We start from the raw sequence: 19,624 nt of genomic DNA on the forward strand, positions 1-19,624 counted from the left end.
AATCGCATATAATAGGCAATAGTCAAATACCATTGAATCCCTATAAAAATCTCATTCACCCACAGGTAAGTACACCTCAAATTCTAAATCATTAGTAGCCATGGAAATAGAAGAAGGAGAAAGAAGAGGACATACCGTTGAGATTGATTTTGCTGAATTTGTGTAATTTGAAGAAGAATGAGAGTAGAAGTTATTGGGTTGTAAATTGGCGAAGAGTACGTGAATTTGTGGGTTATTAAAATAAAAAAGTTTTATTTTACATATTTATCCTCGTTAGTTAAAAATTTGTAAGTGAATAGTATAGGGGTATTTTAGAATTATGAAAATGAGAAATCCAAACAGGAGAATCTCCTTAAATATATAGTAGTATAGATATGGTTGTATGAGTTAATAAGTTTTATTGTTCCACTTCGAAGAGAGTAAGTAGATTTATAATTATAAAAGCCCCTGATAAAGTCTTAGTAAGTGTTTTGCTCCTTTTTTTTCATTATCCCCTAAATAGTATCATGTATTTCACGATACTGCGAAAACTCAAACATGAAAATTACTCATTGTGCAAAGCTGCATGAAGGATTTCATTCCAAGTATCTGGGACACCAGCAAGACACCAATGGCTGCAGTCCACAAACTTAATGCCTCTGCCTGTGTAAGTAGAAGGATGGCCATCTTTTCTCAGCTGTGTCAGCAATGTGATGTCAAGCAAGTAAACTGGCTTAGCCATTTTACTCAACACACTCTTTACGACATCTTCTCCAGGATTATTGGGGCCCGGATACTCCGATCCCTTCACAGGTTTTGTTTCTACTCGACAATTCCTCGCCTTTGGATTCCATTCTGACCCACTGACAAATGAAGATACAAAAGAAATGACTAAGAAATTTGATGAATGGTACATTAAGGGAAACATGGAGGGAGAAAGGGTGAATGAATCCATTACGCACTATAGAATGTTGATTTTTGGAAATACTATTGCGTTTGGATTCGAGAATTAAATATAAAGGGAACATTTGGTTATATAAATTACTAATATAAGAATTTTAACAACACAATGGATATTAAGTTTCAAGAATTTTGCTCCCATAAAAGCATCTGTATTAGAAATTAGATATAGAATTTTATATCTAATTATTTAAAGAAAAATTTGAGTTTTTAGACTTTATTCAAGTCATCTATCTATGTAGTATGTTAAAGTAGAGAATAAATCAATAATTCAAATTAGATTATAATTGTATTAATATTTTTTTATCAAGTTTTTTTCTAGTTTCATTCCAATTGTCAAAGATTTTAAATATACCCTAATTTTGTGTCAAGTGTTCTTCCAATTGCACTTTAATTTTGTGCCAAGTATTTAAACTTTAAAAATATAAAAGAACTCAACTATAATTTTTTTTATAAATATTTTTGTAATAACCTTGTAGTTCAACTAGCACATTCGGGTAATTTTAACAAGAATGTCTACGGTTTAAATCCTTTGCCCCAAGGCCCCAACCATTATGTATACAAAAAAGAATTCATTATACTTCTTTTCTTTCTTTTTTTTTTTCTTTTTCTTTTTTGAGGTAAAAGGTAGAATATTATACTTCTATTTAATACTATGAACGTATACAATCAATCAATCAATCAATCTCTCTATCTCTCTCTCTCATTGTAGGAATTTTTTTTTTTTGTTAGGACATATGTGCATCATGTTATATAAGAACATATGTTATTTAGAATTGGCTAATCCTTTGACAAAACACATTTTACATGTAATTGGGTATCATCTAGGATGTGTTTAATGTTTCAAGGAATAAGAGTTCAAGTCCAAGTGTTAAAATCATGAAAATATGTCCAAGAAACAAGTGAAGAAGTGCTGGATTTTAAAACTCGATAGCTAGCTCGACAGATAGCATCTATCGAGGTTTAAAAGGGATCTTCAGTTCGATTCTTGACAGCTGCTTGATAGATACTCTATCTATCGAGATTTACGAAAATCAGTTTTCTAGATTTGATTTCACACATATCCATGTATACATGTTTAGCTTTTCTTTTCTCACAACTCTAAACATATATAAGGATTATTTTAAGGGTCATCACAGCTAATGCAAGTGGATGCAACTTAATGCAAAAGTTTTTCATAAGCATATTGTGACTAGAGACATATGCTCTAGTTCATCTGTCTCTTGAAGAAACTGTTGTGTTTGTACGCTGTAGGGTTTTGTAACCAAGGAGCTTCATAATCTTCATCATGTTGATGAACTGAAGAACTTTGCAACCAACATCCTTCTCACGTTGGTGGTTAGTCACGTACTTGGATCCATGCATTGATTGGTTAATCACATACTGTGAGCTGTGCATTGAAAGAAGAGATTGTCACTACAGAACAAGTCCAATTGTGTATTGGGGTAAGGGTTCAACTATAGGTTGGTATAAGATACTGGGATTCTTTTACTTGTAACTGCTTGTTGTGATAATAGTGGATTCTTGGAAGTTGTGACCTTAAAATCACCCGGTGGGGTTTTTGCCTTGGAAGTTTTCCCTATTCGTAAACAAATCACCGTGTGTGGTGGGCCTTTTTGTAATACTGGGCTGGGCTGCCTCCTGCCGTACTAGGCCCAAGTTTTCTAGATAAGAGAGTTGGGATCAGTCCAACTGTGACCCACCTTGGTTCGGCTTGTGCACAAACTACACCCCGTTTGCTAGACTTTGATCACATGCCCATGGCAGACAGAGCCGCTATGAGGAAGTTATGGCAGGCATATATAATAAAGATAACATAAGAAATACTAGACAAAATGAATAAAGTAGAGCGATAAGAAACACCTCGTACACAAGAAAGTAAAGAAATAAATGAGGAATAACAATAATAGGCTTGTTGGATTAAAGAGGGGAAAATCAGTCTGTCATGCCAAGTAATGCTACGGAGCTGAAACCAAGAAGGGAAACCACTTCCTCAATGCAAATAATCTCTCCAGGAAAAGAAATTAATTGCTTTGAGGGAATGGGCCTAAATGGTTTATGTCCTATGAGGATCCTTTGTCTTTAATAGAGAACAGGACTTTAGAAAGAGAGAGAAGATCAACCTATTGGTGCATGCCTGCCATTCCATCTCTCTCTCTTTTTCTTTCGTTGTTTCTAATTTTTCTTTTCTTCTTTCCTTTTCTCTCCTTTTCTCAGTATTTGTTTCCGTGTTCTGATTTTGTCCTAGAAGTTACTATTACCATTCCTTTACTCCTTCTCGCTGTGCACGGCAAGGGCCTTTTTTATAGTGCCTACTGTGACTAGTTTTTACTATTTTAGCCTTTAATACATTTGTCTGATATGGGTGTCCTTGTTGACCACTATTGATTTGTCAGCCGCCCAGCCATCACCACTTATCTGTGCTGGCTGTGCCACTAGATAAAGAATGCTATTTTGTTTGTTTGTTTGTCGTGGCACTCTTATTTGCTATGATGTGGATGCTCTATCTCTCTTCCTATCCCTCATGGCATGCACCTTACGATTCCAACTCATCCTTACTTCTTTTGGGTGGTATGTCATCCCAGCAAGACATTTCCCCCAAAAGAGCCTGAGAAAGAACCCCAGAATAAGTTTTCCCCTTTTCCCACCACTAGACCATGCCCTCTTATCTCTGATCCATGACCTCACCATGTCCTGTATTAGCTGGATATAGGCTGGTAATGTCTGGGCCTTACGCGTGCTTCACTTCTATGTATGTCCAAAATCTGCTTGATGCTCATACATTCGCCGTGGTTTGGAGGCTTGTCTACACAATCTGCCGTCCATCCTTGACTTCTAATGGCGTGAGCTGTTTTCTGATTTCCTATTCTTTTATGGCTTGCTCCCTTTAGGGGCTGAGCTTTATTTGATGTGGGCTTTTCCTTCTTTCAGCCTACCCTTTTAATCATTTCTGCGGTTTCGCTACATTTTCCTGCCGTTCCATTCTGCCATTCTTATTGTGATATTATTTGACCCCAGCCTACTGGGCTTCTTTGGGCCTGCTGCTTATTCTTTTCTCAATGATTCAGTATGGTCATTGGGCTTCTTATTACATTACTTGCGAGCTCCAATGTCCCATTTGTTTCTTCTTAGGCATCCTTGGCCCATTTACTTTCCTTGGGCTTCTTTGGTCCTTTTCCTAACTCTGCATTCTCATGAGTTTTTACTAACTCTTTTGAGTTTCCCTAACCCAATTACCTTATCCCTCATCATTGGGGCTCATAGACTAGCCATCAACCCCTTACTTTCTTTGCTTACATTATTTCGAGCTTGTTGTGATCCGTTCTCACTTTTCTACATCACATACGGCCCATGGATTTGCCACTTCTCTCTCTCCGGGCTCCTTTAGGCCCATTTGCTTCCTCAAGGCCTATTTGTTTATTTCATGGGCCTGTGATCCATTCTTTCTGCTGCTTGGGCTTAATGGTTTTTTCTATCCACTTACTAACTCTTTTTCACCCATGTTGCTGGGCTTCTTCTTTCTATTGGGCTTCCCAAAATGATCATCAACACCGTGTCAACTTTATTTTCAACTGCATATTAACCTAGTTGGTGATTTGTTTATGCTACCACGTGTATTGCATGTTAATCAGATTAATTAATTAACTTGACTAATTAGTTGATTAATTCATCACAATAAGTCAATACATTCTTGGCCTATCATTCTTAAATACTGTATGAAATTTCAAGTTTGAATATTTATTAAACTCTTTAAGCCTAAATTTTGATATTTAATTTTTCCAACTGGAAATCTATTATTTTTTCCTTGTTTTATCGTGTTTGTTGCAATATCTAAAACACTTCTTCTACACAAGATCTATATGGTCATCAAATCAGCTTCCTCTAGTCGTGACACAAACATAATGTAAGTTCCACAGAAACGTGGAAAGCATATTGCATGTGGCTGTAATTGTTGTGTGCAATTTCCCATAAATTTAAAACTATTTGAAGGCCATCTAAAAACTCATTCTAAGTCCATTTAAACTACTTCCAACTCATTTATAGATAATCAAAATTCTTATACCAAAACTTATCATTAAGTCAAATATAAATTTCAATGAAAATTTTATTATTCTTTAGAAAACTGGTTTTGCCTTTTCAAAAGATTTTCACAATGAATGAATTTTCATAACTTATTCAGAATATATAATAAGCATTAACAAAATTCATTGTATCACAATAAAATAAGTAACATTAAAAGGTAATTATATAAATAGTTCAACAAACTATATATATATGGGTTGAGTTCAAGTTACACCTGATGTAACTCTAAATAATATTACACCACTTAATATTTTTTAATTGAATGCAAATTTTGACAAATTTACCTTTAGATTACATTATCTTCGTATATTTTCCATACTTGCAAAAGTTCAAGGTGATCAAAGATTAATAGCCATGATAGTAAATAACATCTAATTGGCATGAAAATTGGCATGATTGTTAAAAACATATAGAACATGTAATTTAACAATGAAATTTTCAAAATATGAATTCTATAACAATTTATTGGGTGCTATAATATATTATATTATATTATATTATATTATATATATATATATATTATATTAAATGAAAATTAAGATCTTACTTTGCATGATTGGGAGAAACTCCTTGGAAGAAGACTTTAGTCTGTGAAGGCTGAATGTTGGCGTCAATCCATTTAGCCCAAGTTGTTAACCCAATCTTATAAGCTTCCATACGATCCATCTCTTTCAAAAGCTTGTTGCCAATTTGAAAATAATCCCATCTTGAATACAAAATTAAATTCATTAGGAGAAGCTCAGACAGACTAAATCATTAATTAATTATATGTTAAGGGATTTTAAAGAAGCTCTTACGTTTTAGAGCGCCCAGTGTGTGTCCACCAGTGGTTGGTGTTGAAGATCAGCACGTCTACTCCTTTCCACAGTTTGCCAGTGCTGATGGTATCGAGCTTTAGAACTCTACCAACCCTTTCTCTAACCACATCCACCAGGAATCCATTTTTCATAAATATAACTGTTACTCCGTATTCCTACACAATGCAAATAATAATAATATTCATTTGAATAAGCACATTATAAAGTTGCATACAAATACTTTCTCAAAAAAAAAAAAAAAAAGTTGCATACAAATATAAAACAATACTATTAATGTTAGGGATATTAATAATTACAAGTCTCAAGAGCTTTGTAGGTGTAACTTTAATTAACACAAACATGTGAAAGGTGCCAATTAAGTTACACAAAAACATCTAAACTTTAATTAAACTCCTATTTCCCAATTATTTGAATTATATATAAATATATATATATATATTGAGATAAAAGATAGAAATTTCATTAAAAGGTAAAAAAAAGTATACAAAGGGGTCTAGAACTCGGCCAGGCAAGAAAAAGTAACAAAGAAACAGGGGACACCTACAATAATTACACTGCATATTTTGCATGTACCGATGTACGTTTGTGAGCAATAGGATGTGTAGAAGTGAAAGTTACCTACAATTTTGAATAATACAATGAAATCAATTATTTTCAACACTATGAGCCTTGTAGCTCTCAATTGTTTGACATCTTTTGGTATTTTCAAAAGACCTCTAAAATTTTAATTCACTCGTCCCCAACTATCAAGTATATAATAATAATAATAATAATAATAATAATAAATTTTCACCTTTCCTCTATGCTTATACCACTTTATAAAGCAAAGCATATTGATTTACGTATGAATGAAATGAAATTGCACATCTGAGAAATTTTGGTTTACAAAAGAAAAGAAGCCTACCGAAAATGAGAATGTGGTTTGGCTTATGGTGTACTTGGAGTTGGGGACCGCTGAGTGAAGCATACAAGTTAGAGACTGCCACATATTGTTACTTAAGGAGTCTCCCACAAACATGATCTTTTTGCCTCTGTATCTTTCCAAGAAATCCCGACCGTTAAACCTATACAGCAATGTCAAGGAGACAAAAGTCACTATATGCGTGTGTAATTCATTGAAAATTTAGATATGGCCTAAAAGCACCAAGAATCACTTTTTTTTTTTTTTTTTTTTAAGTGAAATTCAAGTAAATATGGACGAAAAATAAGAGAAAACATTAATTATAATTTGCCATTTCAACGGATTGTGAAAAAAGTCATGAAATTTTCTATGCCAATAGTATTATTCTTTTCATATTTTGAGCTATGTGCCATTGTAGGAAAAAGTTTAGGAACGTCATTTTTGTGTTACAACTTTTACAATAATTATAAAGTATTCGATTATTAATAATAGAAAAATTGTGACTAATTTATGTGAGAGTGATAAAATCGATCGCATCATCAATCAAACTGTGATAAAAAGAATCTGACAAATAATGTGATCCGGTCAGAACTGCAGCCAAAGCACCGAGTACCAAGTACCAACTTTTATTTTTGATAATTGAAAAATGGGTAGGGGGGCACCGAGTACCAACTCAATAAAGAAAAGTTAGACTGGAATATATTTAAAGCCCAAAAGACCCGAATATCAATTTACACAATTTGGGTCTTGTGCCCAAACACCACCTTTTCTTTTGGGCTCCAAATTCAATAATTTTTTCAGAAAATATTTTATGTTGACTAAGTTGTACTTAGGACATTCTCATCAAAATTTTTAAAAATTTTAACATTTAGCATATTAAAAAGTCACTTTATTAATTTTAACAACTCATTTTATAATACATTCAACATCAAATGTTCTATTTTTTTATCATTTCGTTTAAAATAATATAAACTACTCATTAAAATAATAATAATAAAAAACAACTACACAAACCACCTTTTCCACCACAAACTTTAAAATAATAATAATAATATATATATATATATATATATATTTTTTTTTTTAAGATTGGAGCTTTAGTGAGCTTTCAAAGATTAAAGCTCACAGTATCTCAGTTGCTATTTTTTTTAAGTTTAGCATATTTGTTGTAACTTGCTTTTTGGTGCTTTTTACAAACTTGATGTTAAAATTTAACAATTATAACATTTAGCATTCTTAATGAGAATGCTCTTAGAGCATTTGCACCTGGCATGCCATATGACATATGTATGGTGCATTTAGCATTTTTTTTCCCAAAATCTCCCCAACATCAAGACTGCTAAAAGCCAAGTATTGTAAAAAAATTTACAATTGTGCTACAGTGCAATTCTACTTTTAGAATTGCACCGTAGCACAATTCTAAACTTAAATACTATTATTTAATTCTCTATCTCTCCTACTTTTTATTAAATAATGATAACTCTCTCTCTCTCTCTCTCTCTCTCTCTCTCTCTCTCTCTCTCTCGTTACTCTTCTCTCTTCCTTCTCTCTTCAAACCCAAAACCCATAGCCACCACACTTTCTTTGCTCTCTTCCTTCTCTCTTTCTCGGTGCAGATCGGTTGGCTGACGGTGGCGATTGAGTGTGGTGGTTGATTGGTGCGGATTGGTTGATCAAGTGTGGTGGTTGATCGGTGTAGTGGTGTGGTGGTTAATCGCTGCAATGGTGGCGTGGTGGTTGATCGATGCGGATTGGTTGGTTTGGGTTGGCTTGGTGGTGGTGTGGTGACTGATGATGGTGGAGCTGTGGAGGTGGGGACCGTGGGTTGCTTTTTTCTTTTTCTTTTTTGTGGTGTTGATGGTCGAAGAGGGTGGTGTTGATGGTCTGGGTTTTTTTTTTTTTTTTTTTTTTGGGTGTTGATGGTAGATTATGAGTTGGTGGTGGTGGTGTCAGGTGTGTGTAGTGCAATGGTGGTGGGCTTGTGGTGATGGTGGTTTCAGTAAATGTAGCGGTTCTTGAACAGAAAGAACGAGAGAGAAAGAGGAAATAGTATGTTGTATTGTAAATTATGGTGATTTTGGGATATATTATTTTATTGTGTAGAAATATTACTTTAATGAGTAGAATAGGAAAATAAAATTTAGGATGTTGGGAGTATTGTAAAATGGTATGGTATAAATGATAAAGTAGATTTTGAGATGGTAAAATATAATAGTTTGTAGATTCTTTATGCGAATGCTCTTACAATTTGTAAATCAAGCTAGGCTGATGACTTGCAATCTAAATGAATTAGACAACCCTCCAAGTATCAAACCCATATTTAATGATTTGCAAATTGGATTTTACAATCCATAATTATGTTGAACTTAATGACCCATTTTGTTCCACCGATCGACCTAAAGGAGCTACGATCTTTTGGAATAAATAAACAACCCACAATTATAACAGGTTAAAAATAGCCAATAAATATTTTGTAGATTTGATAAATTACCACAATTATAAAAGGTTAAAAATAACCAATAAATATTTTGTAGATTTGATAAATTACCAATTATAAGACTTAACTTTTTGAAGAAAAGGTCCGTTTCTTCAATTTTGTCCGGGTCATCATTTTTTCTTTTGGTTAAAATACAAAACTCACCCTCTAAATTTCACTATTTTTCATTTCAGTCTTCTAAGTTTGCATTTTGTCATTTCAGTCCTCTAATTTTCAATCATTTTCAATTTAGTTTTCCGTTAATATTCCGTCCATAATTACCGTTAATTTGTCCAAAAACGATGTCGTTTTGCCCTTTATTGAATATTTAATTATTTATTTCTTAATTAAAAAACGATAATATATATATATATATATATATTTTTAAAAACCCAATCCATCCCCCATATGAAGAACATGAACCTTCTGAAGAATAAGAAGGAGAAACCCCACTACCCACTTTGCCTAACCCATCAATAATTGAGATCGAGAGGGAGAAAGTGAGATCCAAAGGGAGAAAAAGAGATCGACAGACATAGAGGTCAAGAGATCGAGAGGGAGAGAAGCTACTCGGCAGCTCGCCTCAAGCCAATCCTTAGCGCTCCGCTCCAGGTGATGTACTTGATTCCGGCCAAAATACCTCCTCTCCCTCTCGGTCTCTTAATGCAGCGCCTGTGTTCTCAGCCACTGGAGTCACAGACCATGAGGCTAGAGAACCTTGGGTGCTTGAGCATCACTGAATTGAGTACCTGGGTTTATGGGGTTCTTTAACCTGATTTCTCAATGGATTCCTTGGTTTATTTCAGGTTGGAGGAAGAGTCTTTTTGTTGGGGTTAAATGCACGTCAATCTCTCAGTTTCTTCCTCATGATCTGCTGGTATTAGAGCCTTACTGGGTTCCTCTAATTTGCTTTCTGTTTTTTTTTTTTTTTTTAATTAATTTTAAATTAACGTTTTTATCTAAAATTAAGAAAAAAAAAAAAAAGGTGATGAAAGGTAGTGATGTGCGGAATATTAACAGAAGACTAAATTGAGAAGAATTGAAACTTAGAGGACTGAAATGACAAAATGCAAATTTAGAGGACTGAAATGACAAATGGTGAAACTCAGTGGGTGAGTTTTGCATTTTAGCCTTTCCTTTTTTCCTTCTTCCTCTTAAATCATGGTCCAAGTCGATTTGTTTTTTGGGATATGGTATTAAAATGGAATTTATGTTTTGAAAGGTGTGAGATTTCAGAATCCAAATAATTAATAAGCTTGAGGAAGTGTCACATGTGTGGGCTTGTATGGTAGAGAATTTGATTGGCAAAGCTTTCACCTTTGAAAACTTATTCTACTCCAATCCCACCACTTAAACATCTAAAACAATCCAGGAACATTTTCAATTTTCAATCCTATTCAGGCTACATAACTTTTAGTTGGAACAATCCCATGAGTCTTCATCTTAAAATTTATATTTTACAGGTTCCCTGACAGTCCAGCAACAAATTGATTAAGTATTTTATTTTATTTTATTTATTTTTTTTGAGAATGAACAAATTGATTAAGTAGAATGTCGAAAATAATAATATAATAATTTAGAGAAGGAGAAATTATTTACCTTGGAAGGTCACAACCATTTGGCTGCCATCTATATTTGAGGTATTCACGATCAGGTCTACCATTCTTCACGCAATCAAAGCCCTGTCCGATGAAGGGACAAGTGGATGCATTATAAATCGGGTACGAATAATCAAAAACCCATCTCCCTTGAAAGTAATCGCAGCCTTGCACTTGTTGGTATTGGAGTGATGTCGCTACTAGTACTATGGATAGAAATAAAGCAAACCAAAAAGCCATTTTAGATTGTCTTAAACATAAGTTTACAATTGGGGGCCAAATAAACGCCATAGATTAAGACTATATAAAAAAATAAGTTGGAGGTCAGAGAGGCAAATCACTGTCTTTTATATTTAGGGCTTCCTAGGATGTTTTGGTTGATATTTCAGTTTATTTATTTATTAAAAATATCCGGCCGCCAATCAGGGAAAGACATATTTCTTAACAAAGTTGATATTAATTACCATAAATAGAATCGTTATACATGGCAACTTCAGCCAAAATGGCCAAATACCACTATTTTTGAAAACATTTTGCAATTCACCACTATTTGTGAAATTTTTAGAAATCTACCACCTTTTTGAAACTCGATTTTGTGAAAATCGAGTTTTCCATGATAATCGAGTATGAAAAAATTTTGAAATTTTTTGCTGTAACTCGAGTTCATGGAACTTGAGTACCATGAAAAAATTTTGAAATTTTTTTATGTTTCATGAAGTTCATGAATTCGAGTTACATAAAAAAATTTCAAAATTTTTCCATGGTACTCGAGTTATCATGGAAAACTTGATTTCCACAAAATCAAGTGTCAAAAAGATAGTAGATTACTAAATATTTCATAAACAGTGGTGAATTCATACATATTTTCCCAAACAGTGGTTTGTGGTCATTTTGGCCCAAGAACCTATTTCTATAAACCTTATTCAATCCAAAGAGAGAGATAGAGAATATAATAAAATAACGATGTTTTCTTTTCTTAAAAAGAAAATAGTGTTTGGGACAAGAAACCTCTCTCCCTATCTCTCTCTATTAATGAGTATTTAAAATGTTGAGAAAGTGACACATAAGTGGCCCAATGGACAATGGAATTCGCTTTTTTCACCAACTGTCATTTAAATCTTTCAGGTTGTCAAATTTGAATGCACTAGTTGTTGATCTGTTTGCACAATTTTTATTTATTTATAAATTAATTGTTAACCATACAATGTGCGTGCATATATCTTATTTGAGTAGCGTTAATTTTGCTTCTTTTTCTTCACTTTTTGAGATTGGATGAACTTGCATGAGATTTTTTTTTTTTTTTTCAATATATTTGTTTCTTTTACTCTCAATTTTTTTTTTTTTTTTTTTTAAGTTGTGTATATATGAGTAATATATATAGAACATAGACATTGAAATAATTATATATTTTAAAGGTCATTCAATCAGCATTTACTTTAGAGTTTTGGATAAGTCTCATTTAAACCAGTTAGTCATGTAACTCCCCTCCTTGTAGGAGTTCTCTCTCTCATTCCCTAAATGAGCCTCTCCCTCCCTTCGGGTTATCCCAAGGGTTTGAATTTTCTCTTTTATTTTCGCTCTTACTATTACTATAGTCACTATGGCGGATGATGTGATTTATGGTTTGCGAAACATGAAGCAAACTGCTGAAGAGGAAGAAGTTATAGCGATATCGGATGAGGGTAGACTGCCTGAAATCGAAAGTTGCAATTTGAGTTTAATTGGTAAGTTTCTGACTTGAAAGGCTTTCAACAAGCGGGCAGCCATGAATACACTATGTATAGTATGGGGGATACAGACTGGCATGCAAATTTTAGAGGTTGGATTGAATCTCTTTCAGTTCAAGTTTCAGTCCAACTTTGATCTAAACCGAGTGTTGAAAGGGGGGGGGGGGGGACCTTGGAGTTTTGATAATCAGTTGCTCATGCTTAAAAAGTGGCAGAAAGGGATGATCGCGAGTAATGTGAAACTAGACTGTGCTTCTCTTTGGATCTAGATTTGGGGGGCTCCATTAGATATGGTGTCCCCCCAAGTAGCAACTGAGGTTGGCAGTAGACTAGGAGTTGTGAAAGATGTTAAGAGACACAGAAAACAGGATGTTCCAATCTCCTTCATGAGGGTTTGAGTTGCAATGCCTATATCAAAATAGTTGAGGCGTGGAGGATTTATTGCAGATTTAGATGGGGAACGAACATAGGTGAATTTTAAGTACGAAAGACTACCTATATTCTACCACTTCTGTGGCCTTCTGGGGCATGATTGAAATCATTGTGCAGACATTTTGCTGCAAAGAAACATGGTGACGAGGTTGATTATCAATATGGGGACTGGCTGAGAGCTTCCATGGACGGCAGAGATCACTACCACGAGACGGTGCTGCAAATTCTAAGCAGCAACCGAGGAGGCCCGTGAGTCAGGGATTGGATGGCACTGCATGAGTCTTCCAAGGCGAAAATCTGGGGATAAACCTGGATATCCAACAGGCCCAGTCTAAGAATGATGGTGCAAAGAATATTCAAGAAGGAAAGTCTATCGTAGATGAGGATATAGACAATTTAAATTCAAACTATAAGGTTCCTAAGGATATGCAAGGCCTTAATTTCGAGGATGAGGATATAGTCAAGTTTATTTCAAATTCTGAGACTCCTAGAGATATGCAAGGCCCTATAATCGTGGAGGAGTTTGCTAGAAAGTTGAAGTTAATCACTAAGACTTCGAAAGACACGTAAGGTGGTGACCCAAGTAGACTAAAATTCTCCAAGCCTAAGTCCACGTGGACTAGAATTGTGAGAATGGATTATGGACTGAGGAATGTGATTAAGGCAATGGACGTACCATTACTAGGAAATAGAGTTAGTACACATAATATTAACCTTTCCATACAGTGTGATGAGGAGGAAGTTCAGAGAGCGAAGCATGAAAATGTGGTTTAGAATTCTAATGATACATCGACGAGGATTGTCACCCTTGCTAAGAGAAATGAGGCTTCTAAGCTAGAACTGCCAAGGACTTTTGAACCCTTGGACAAGTCAAAGCCTTCACAAAATTGTGAGGGAACAAGCTCCCAATATGTGTTTTCTTATGGAGACGGCTAGATAAAGAAGGGTTTGATAAGCTATATGGCGAGTTACCTTTCCCGAATAGGATCATCGTAAAGAAGCTTGATTCAGGTGGTGGCTTGGCTTTGATATGGAAGAATGAAGTGCAGATAGAGTTAATAAATTTTACAACTAACCATATTCTTGTAAAAGTTAAAGAAGATGACGGGTATGAGTGGTGGCTGACATGTTTCTATGGCTAGCCAGATGTGAGTCAAAGAAATAAGTCTTGGGTGTTATTAGATCACCTCAAATCTTTTATGGGTGACCCTTGTATGTTTATTGGGGACTTCAACGTCATTCTTCACTCTATAGAGAAGCTAAGCAAATAGCCACCTTAATTGAACCATATTAATGCATTCCGTGAAGCTTTGGAAGGGTGCCAACTTAAGGATTTGGGATTTAAAGGCTATTTGTTTACTTGGAATAATAAGAGACCAGGGGAGGCAAATACAAAACTCAAGTTAGACAGAGTAGTAGCAACAACGGAGTGTAAAATCAAATTCTAGCTTAGTTCAGCAACTCACTTACCCCCCCCCCCCAATGCATCAGATCATCTCCCAATAGTTCTTCAAACAAACCAATACAGAAAGAGTAACATGCAGAGAGGGCAAGGATTTAAATTTGAAGAGGCTTGACTATTATGGGAGGACTGTGAGTAGGTAGTTCAAAATACATGGGATGCTACTGTAAATGATGGACACAGGCTGGAGATTATAAAACAGAAGTATAGGTTTGTGGGGAGAATTTGAGGACCTCAGGGCTGTCCAAAACAAAGCTGAATGCTGAAGATATCAAATAGCTTCAAAAGAAATTGGAGGTGTTGAATAGTGAGGAGGTCACTGAGGTGTCAAAAGCTGAATTTGTAGAAGTAAGCAAGACATTGGATGACCGATTGATGAAGCATGAGATTTATTGGGCTTAAAGGTCTAGAACTTCCTGGCTAAAGCATGGAGATAAAAATACAAAAAAATTTCATGCTAAAGCTTCACAAAGAAGGAGGAGAAATCACATACAGGGAATTAAAGACATGGATGGCAACTGGGTGGAAGAGAAGGAAGACATTGCTGAGATGGAAACTAACTACTTTGATAGTTTGTTTAATGCAGGTGGATGCTCCTAGATGGATGAATGCCTTAACACAGTGATGCACAAGGTAACCCCAGACATGCAACAACTACTATCCAGTGAGTTTACTGATAATGAGATCAAGACAGCGTTGTTCCAAATAGGACCAACAAAGGCACCTGAATCTGATGGTATGAATGCACTTTTTTACCAAAACTTTTTGGCATGTTGTGGGTTATATTGTAATTGCTACTATTCTGGATTATCTTAATTCGGGTTTCATGGTCCCTGAAATTAACCACACTAATATTGTGTTGATTCCTAAAGTAAAATCACCTGAGAAAATGTCTAATTTCCGGCCCATTAGTCTGTGTAATGTTATTTACAAAATTATTTCCAAGGTGTTGGCTAACAAGTCGAAATGGATCCTCCTAAATGTTATCTCATCTACTCAGAGTGCATATGTTCCAGGTCATCTCATAACTAATAATGTCTTGGTGGCATATGAATTATTACACACTATGCATTCTAGGAAGAAAGGCAAAAAAGGCTCTCTTTGAAACATATTTAGGGTTACCTACCCTGGTAGGAAGGCTGAGGTACCATACATTTTCCTATTTGAAGGATAGAGTTTGGAAGAAATTGCAAGGATGGAAAGGAAGCATATTGTCTAGGACAGGAAAAGAAATACTCATAAAGGCTGTTACTCAAGCCATCCCAACCTACACTATGGGAGTGTTTCAATTACCTGTGAAACTATGTGATGAATTGAATGCCTTGTGTGCTATGATTTGGTGGGGTTAAGTTGGGAATGAAAAGAAAATTTACTGGAAAAGTTGGGCCAGTCTTTCTCAGAAAAAAAATGAAGGTGGTATGGGATTTCGAGATTTGAGGTCGTTCAATCTTGCAATGCTGGGAAAACAAGGGTAGAGATTGATACATGCATGAGCAAGACTCTCTTCTTTATATATGTTTTAAAGCTAGATATTTCCCTCGATGCCAATTCTTAGATGCAGCTGACTCACCCAATAGTTTGTTTGTATGGAAAAGCATCATGGCTGCCATGCCAAATCTGAGGAGTGGCTGCTGCTGGAGAGTGGGGAATGGAGAAGCTATTCGGGTAAGGAAGGATAAATGGATTCCAAACTATCCCTCGAACAAAATACTGCATCCAGTGGCTGAAGAGCTTGCCAAATTGAAGGTTTTTTGTTGGAGAGCTTGCCACAAAATCCTTCCAACAAGGGTGAACCTTGCTAAACGAAAACTAATATCAGATGACAGACGCCATTGCTGTAAGAGAGTTGCTGAGACTACCATCCATGCTATTTGGGAATGCAGACCTGAACAGGATGTTTGGGTAGGAAGTATCACTTCGCTGCAGAATTGGTCTACGAACTGCCTGGATTTTATGCATTTTTTTGAATGTTTGTTGACCAGGTTACTGAAGCTGGAGCTTTTCCTTGTTCAAGCGTGGATTATATGGAACCAAAGAAACGCTGTGGTGCATGGAGGACAACTGAAGGAATCGGGTTGGCTAAATAGACAAGCTGCAAAATATCTTGATGAATACAAGAAAGCCCAGGAAAATCTTACAGCTTCAAATGCAGCATCAGGCAGATTCGTATGGCAGGCTCCACCTCCAAATAAGTATAAATTAAAACTTTGATGCTGCTTTTTTTTGGACCTACAATGCTTAGGGTTTGGAGCAATTATTAGGAACACAAATGGTGAGGTTATGGCGGGAAAGTCAGCTAAAGGTCCCTATGTGCACAGCAGCGAAAAAGCAGAGGTTCTGACATGCTGAGAAGCTATCGAATTTTCCATGAAAGTGGGGTTTTCTAGGCTGATCATTGAAGGGGATAGTCTGAATGTTATTAGAGCTCTCTCGAATTCTGCAGCAAACAGCTCCTTGCTTAGCCACATCTATGATGATATCAGATGTAATCTTAAAGGAATGCAGGTTATGTCCTTCAGATACTCCACCGTCAGCGACGGATGCTTTGTACTAGGATTCTTTATGTATCAATGAATGAATTAAACTCTTTGTTCTCAAAAAAAAAAAAAAAAAAAAAATCAGCATTTACTTTTTAATTGTGTTTACTCTTAAATCATTATATAGGACAAATAAAAAGAAAGAAAATATATTACTGTCATTATTTTAATAACGATTTATAAGTAATTAATTAAGTGAGCAAATATATATTTTAAAATATTTTAATACTATAAAGTTTATTACGTTGTTTTGTGTAAGTGTATTTCACAATTTTGTTTTTGGGTGGTTTTATGACCAGTGATAGTAGAACAATATTTCTATTATGACCAATGATGTATAATATAAATCCATTTCTTATATATCTAATCTAATATCTATCATAAGTAAAGCAAAAGCCTCTTCTAAAACTCTACCATTTGACCATTCCAATTCAAAATCAGAATTTACACGGCATAGGCTAAAAGGCTAAAGCCGTGCACAGGTTAAATGCATATTTAAAATATGAGCCAACTTATAAATGTGTCCTTAAAGTACTCATTAAAATAGTTATTTTTAAGGGGATGAAATAGGGTCTTTAAATTGTAGTTTTTTTTTTTTTTTTTTGAGAAATAATAACAACATGCTGCTAACCCCGCAGCTCGAACATTTTCCCCCCTAGACCTCCAAGCACTTTGTATATAGGGAGGTGCCAATTTAACTATAAGGCCTTTGTCATTGCAATATATTTGATGTATCATTAAGTTATCATTTTTTTTGTTTGATATTTGATAGCTAAAACAAAGGAGAGGGATAAACCAATATATATATATATATATATATATATATATATATGGAGAGAATCCCAAAATTGAGATTTAAGATTAAAATTATGTACTATATATATTTGTAGAGAATTTACCATTCATCATGTTCTCCTACATCTCACTTTATATCATGATTGCTCACATTCTTGAGTATTTCACAAGTGGGTTGAATCAATTTCAAGCTAAATGTTGAATTGCCAAGGGCCTTGTAACTAAATTGGTACCTTTGTGCATGGGGCCATAAGGGTCTAGGGGGGAAATGGTTCGAGTTGTAAAGTTAGCAGTAGTTAGGACATATGTTATTCACTTGTTAGGAACATATGTCACTATTTTATATAATTGACTAATCCTTTGACAAAACGCACTTTACTTGTAATTGGGTAAATCTAGGTGTTTTTAATACTTCAAGAAACTGTGTTTCAAGATCAAGTGTTGAAGTCATCAAGTCTGTCAAAGAAACATGCTGAGAAGTGCAAGTTCATTAAAGCTCAACAGCTAGCATGTGTCGAGGTTTAAGAAGCTGTTTAGCCCGTGTGCTCGACACCTGCTCGACACCTGCTTGACACCTCCTATCTGTCGAGGTTTAAGAAAGAAACAGAAATTTCGATCTGTTTTCTTGGAATCAGTGAATGTGTCTTTGGGACTTCTTTTCTCCTAACCCTAGACATATATAAAGCTTATTTTAGAGGCCATCATATAAGAGAATACAAGGAGAATATATGCAAAAGGTGATTGATGCCTTATTCTCTATGAAAAAAGCTACTGCATCTTTTGCGCCTTAGGGTTTTGTAACCAAGTGCTTCTTGATCTTCATTGTTAATGAAGTGAAAAACTTTGCAGCCAATATCTTCTTCAAGTTGGCGTGTTAGTTACGTACTGGAAGCCGTGCATCATTGGTTAGTCACGTACTAGGATCCGTGTAAAAGGGTGGCGTTCATATATTGAAGAGTTCAGAGGTTCTGAAGCGGTAAAAGGTTTCTGCTGTAAGTTCATCTACAGGGATTGTAGAGTTTAGGGACAAAGGTTTTGTACTAGATCTAAAAATTCTCTTTACTATAGTGAATTGTTTTTCGGGAAGGTTTCCCCCCAAGTTTTTTACTGTGAAACTATTTTATTTCATTGGTTTTCCTGGGTCATCATATCTTGTCTTATTTATTTTTTCCGCTGCATGATTTTGACATGATATTGATGTTTGTTTGTTTTAACAAGTTTTATTCATAATAAATCTAATTAATAACTTGGGTTTAAAACTTGTTAATTTTTTCAACTGGGGTCTAAATTTCCCAACAACAGTATATTGTAATTATCTTTAAAAATAAATAAATAAATAAATGTTGAATTCTATAAAACATTTTTTATTTTTTATTTTTTATTTTTTTTACCTTTTCACTAAATGGATCTAATGTAAAACAAAAAAAAAAAAAAAAAAATACAACAGAATATTTACATTCGTCATACCATAGGGCTTGAGCAACTTCCCCAATAAAGTTAATGGAAAAAAAATGGCTATACAACTCTTATTCATCCAATTGAACGCTGCATCTATTCTCTAATATCTGCCAAGAGCTTCTAGATGTCCCAAGCCACATATATAAACTATATAAGCTTGCTCTATATAGCCATAGACTTCATTACCAAGCTCCATCTACCATGACTCTTTATGGTGGTGTTGATGAATGAAGTTTTGGATATACGCCAGAATGGAAATTAGATATTTATACTGTTTTTAGTTATCTTAATGATATGAGAAGAGGAGTTGAAAGAAATTTAACGGCTAATTAATCATAATAGCTTGTAACCCCATGCAAATGGATATAATTCCTATATATATATCATTTAAATACTAT

The 19,624-nt window shown here is 34.8% G+C and overlaps 1 protein-coding gene across 1 annotated transcript; it reads right to left on the reverse strand.

Moving 5' to 3' along the window:
- Positions 1-544: 544 nt before the first annotated feature.
- LOC115958103 (protein trichome birefringence-like 42) lies at positions 545-16,395 on the reverse strand (the record flags this gene model as incomplete). Its single annotated transcript, XM_031076467.1, has 6 exons — positions 545-842; positions 5,570-5,728; positions 5,820-5,995; positions 6,745-6,904; positions 10,817-10,988; positions 16,374-16,395. Coding segments are annotated over 6 exons (987 nt in total), but the record flags the coding sequence as incomplete, so codon positions are not given.
- Positions 16,396-19,624: the final 3,229 nt, after the last annotated feature.

Source organism: Quercus lobata, chromosome 8 (assembly GCF_001633185.2).
Source record: "Quercus lobata isolate SW786 chromosome 8, ValleyOak3.0 Primary Assembly, whole genome shotgun sequence".
NCBI lineage: Eukaryota > Viridiplantae > Streptophyta > Magnoliopsida > Fagales > Fagaceae > Quercus > Quercus lobata.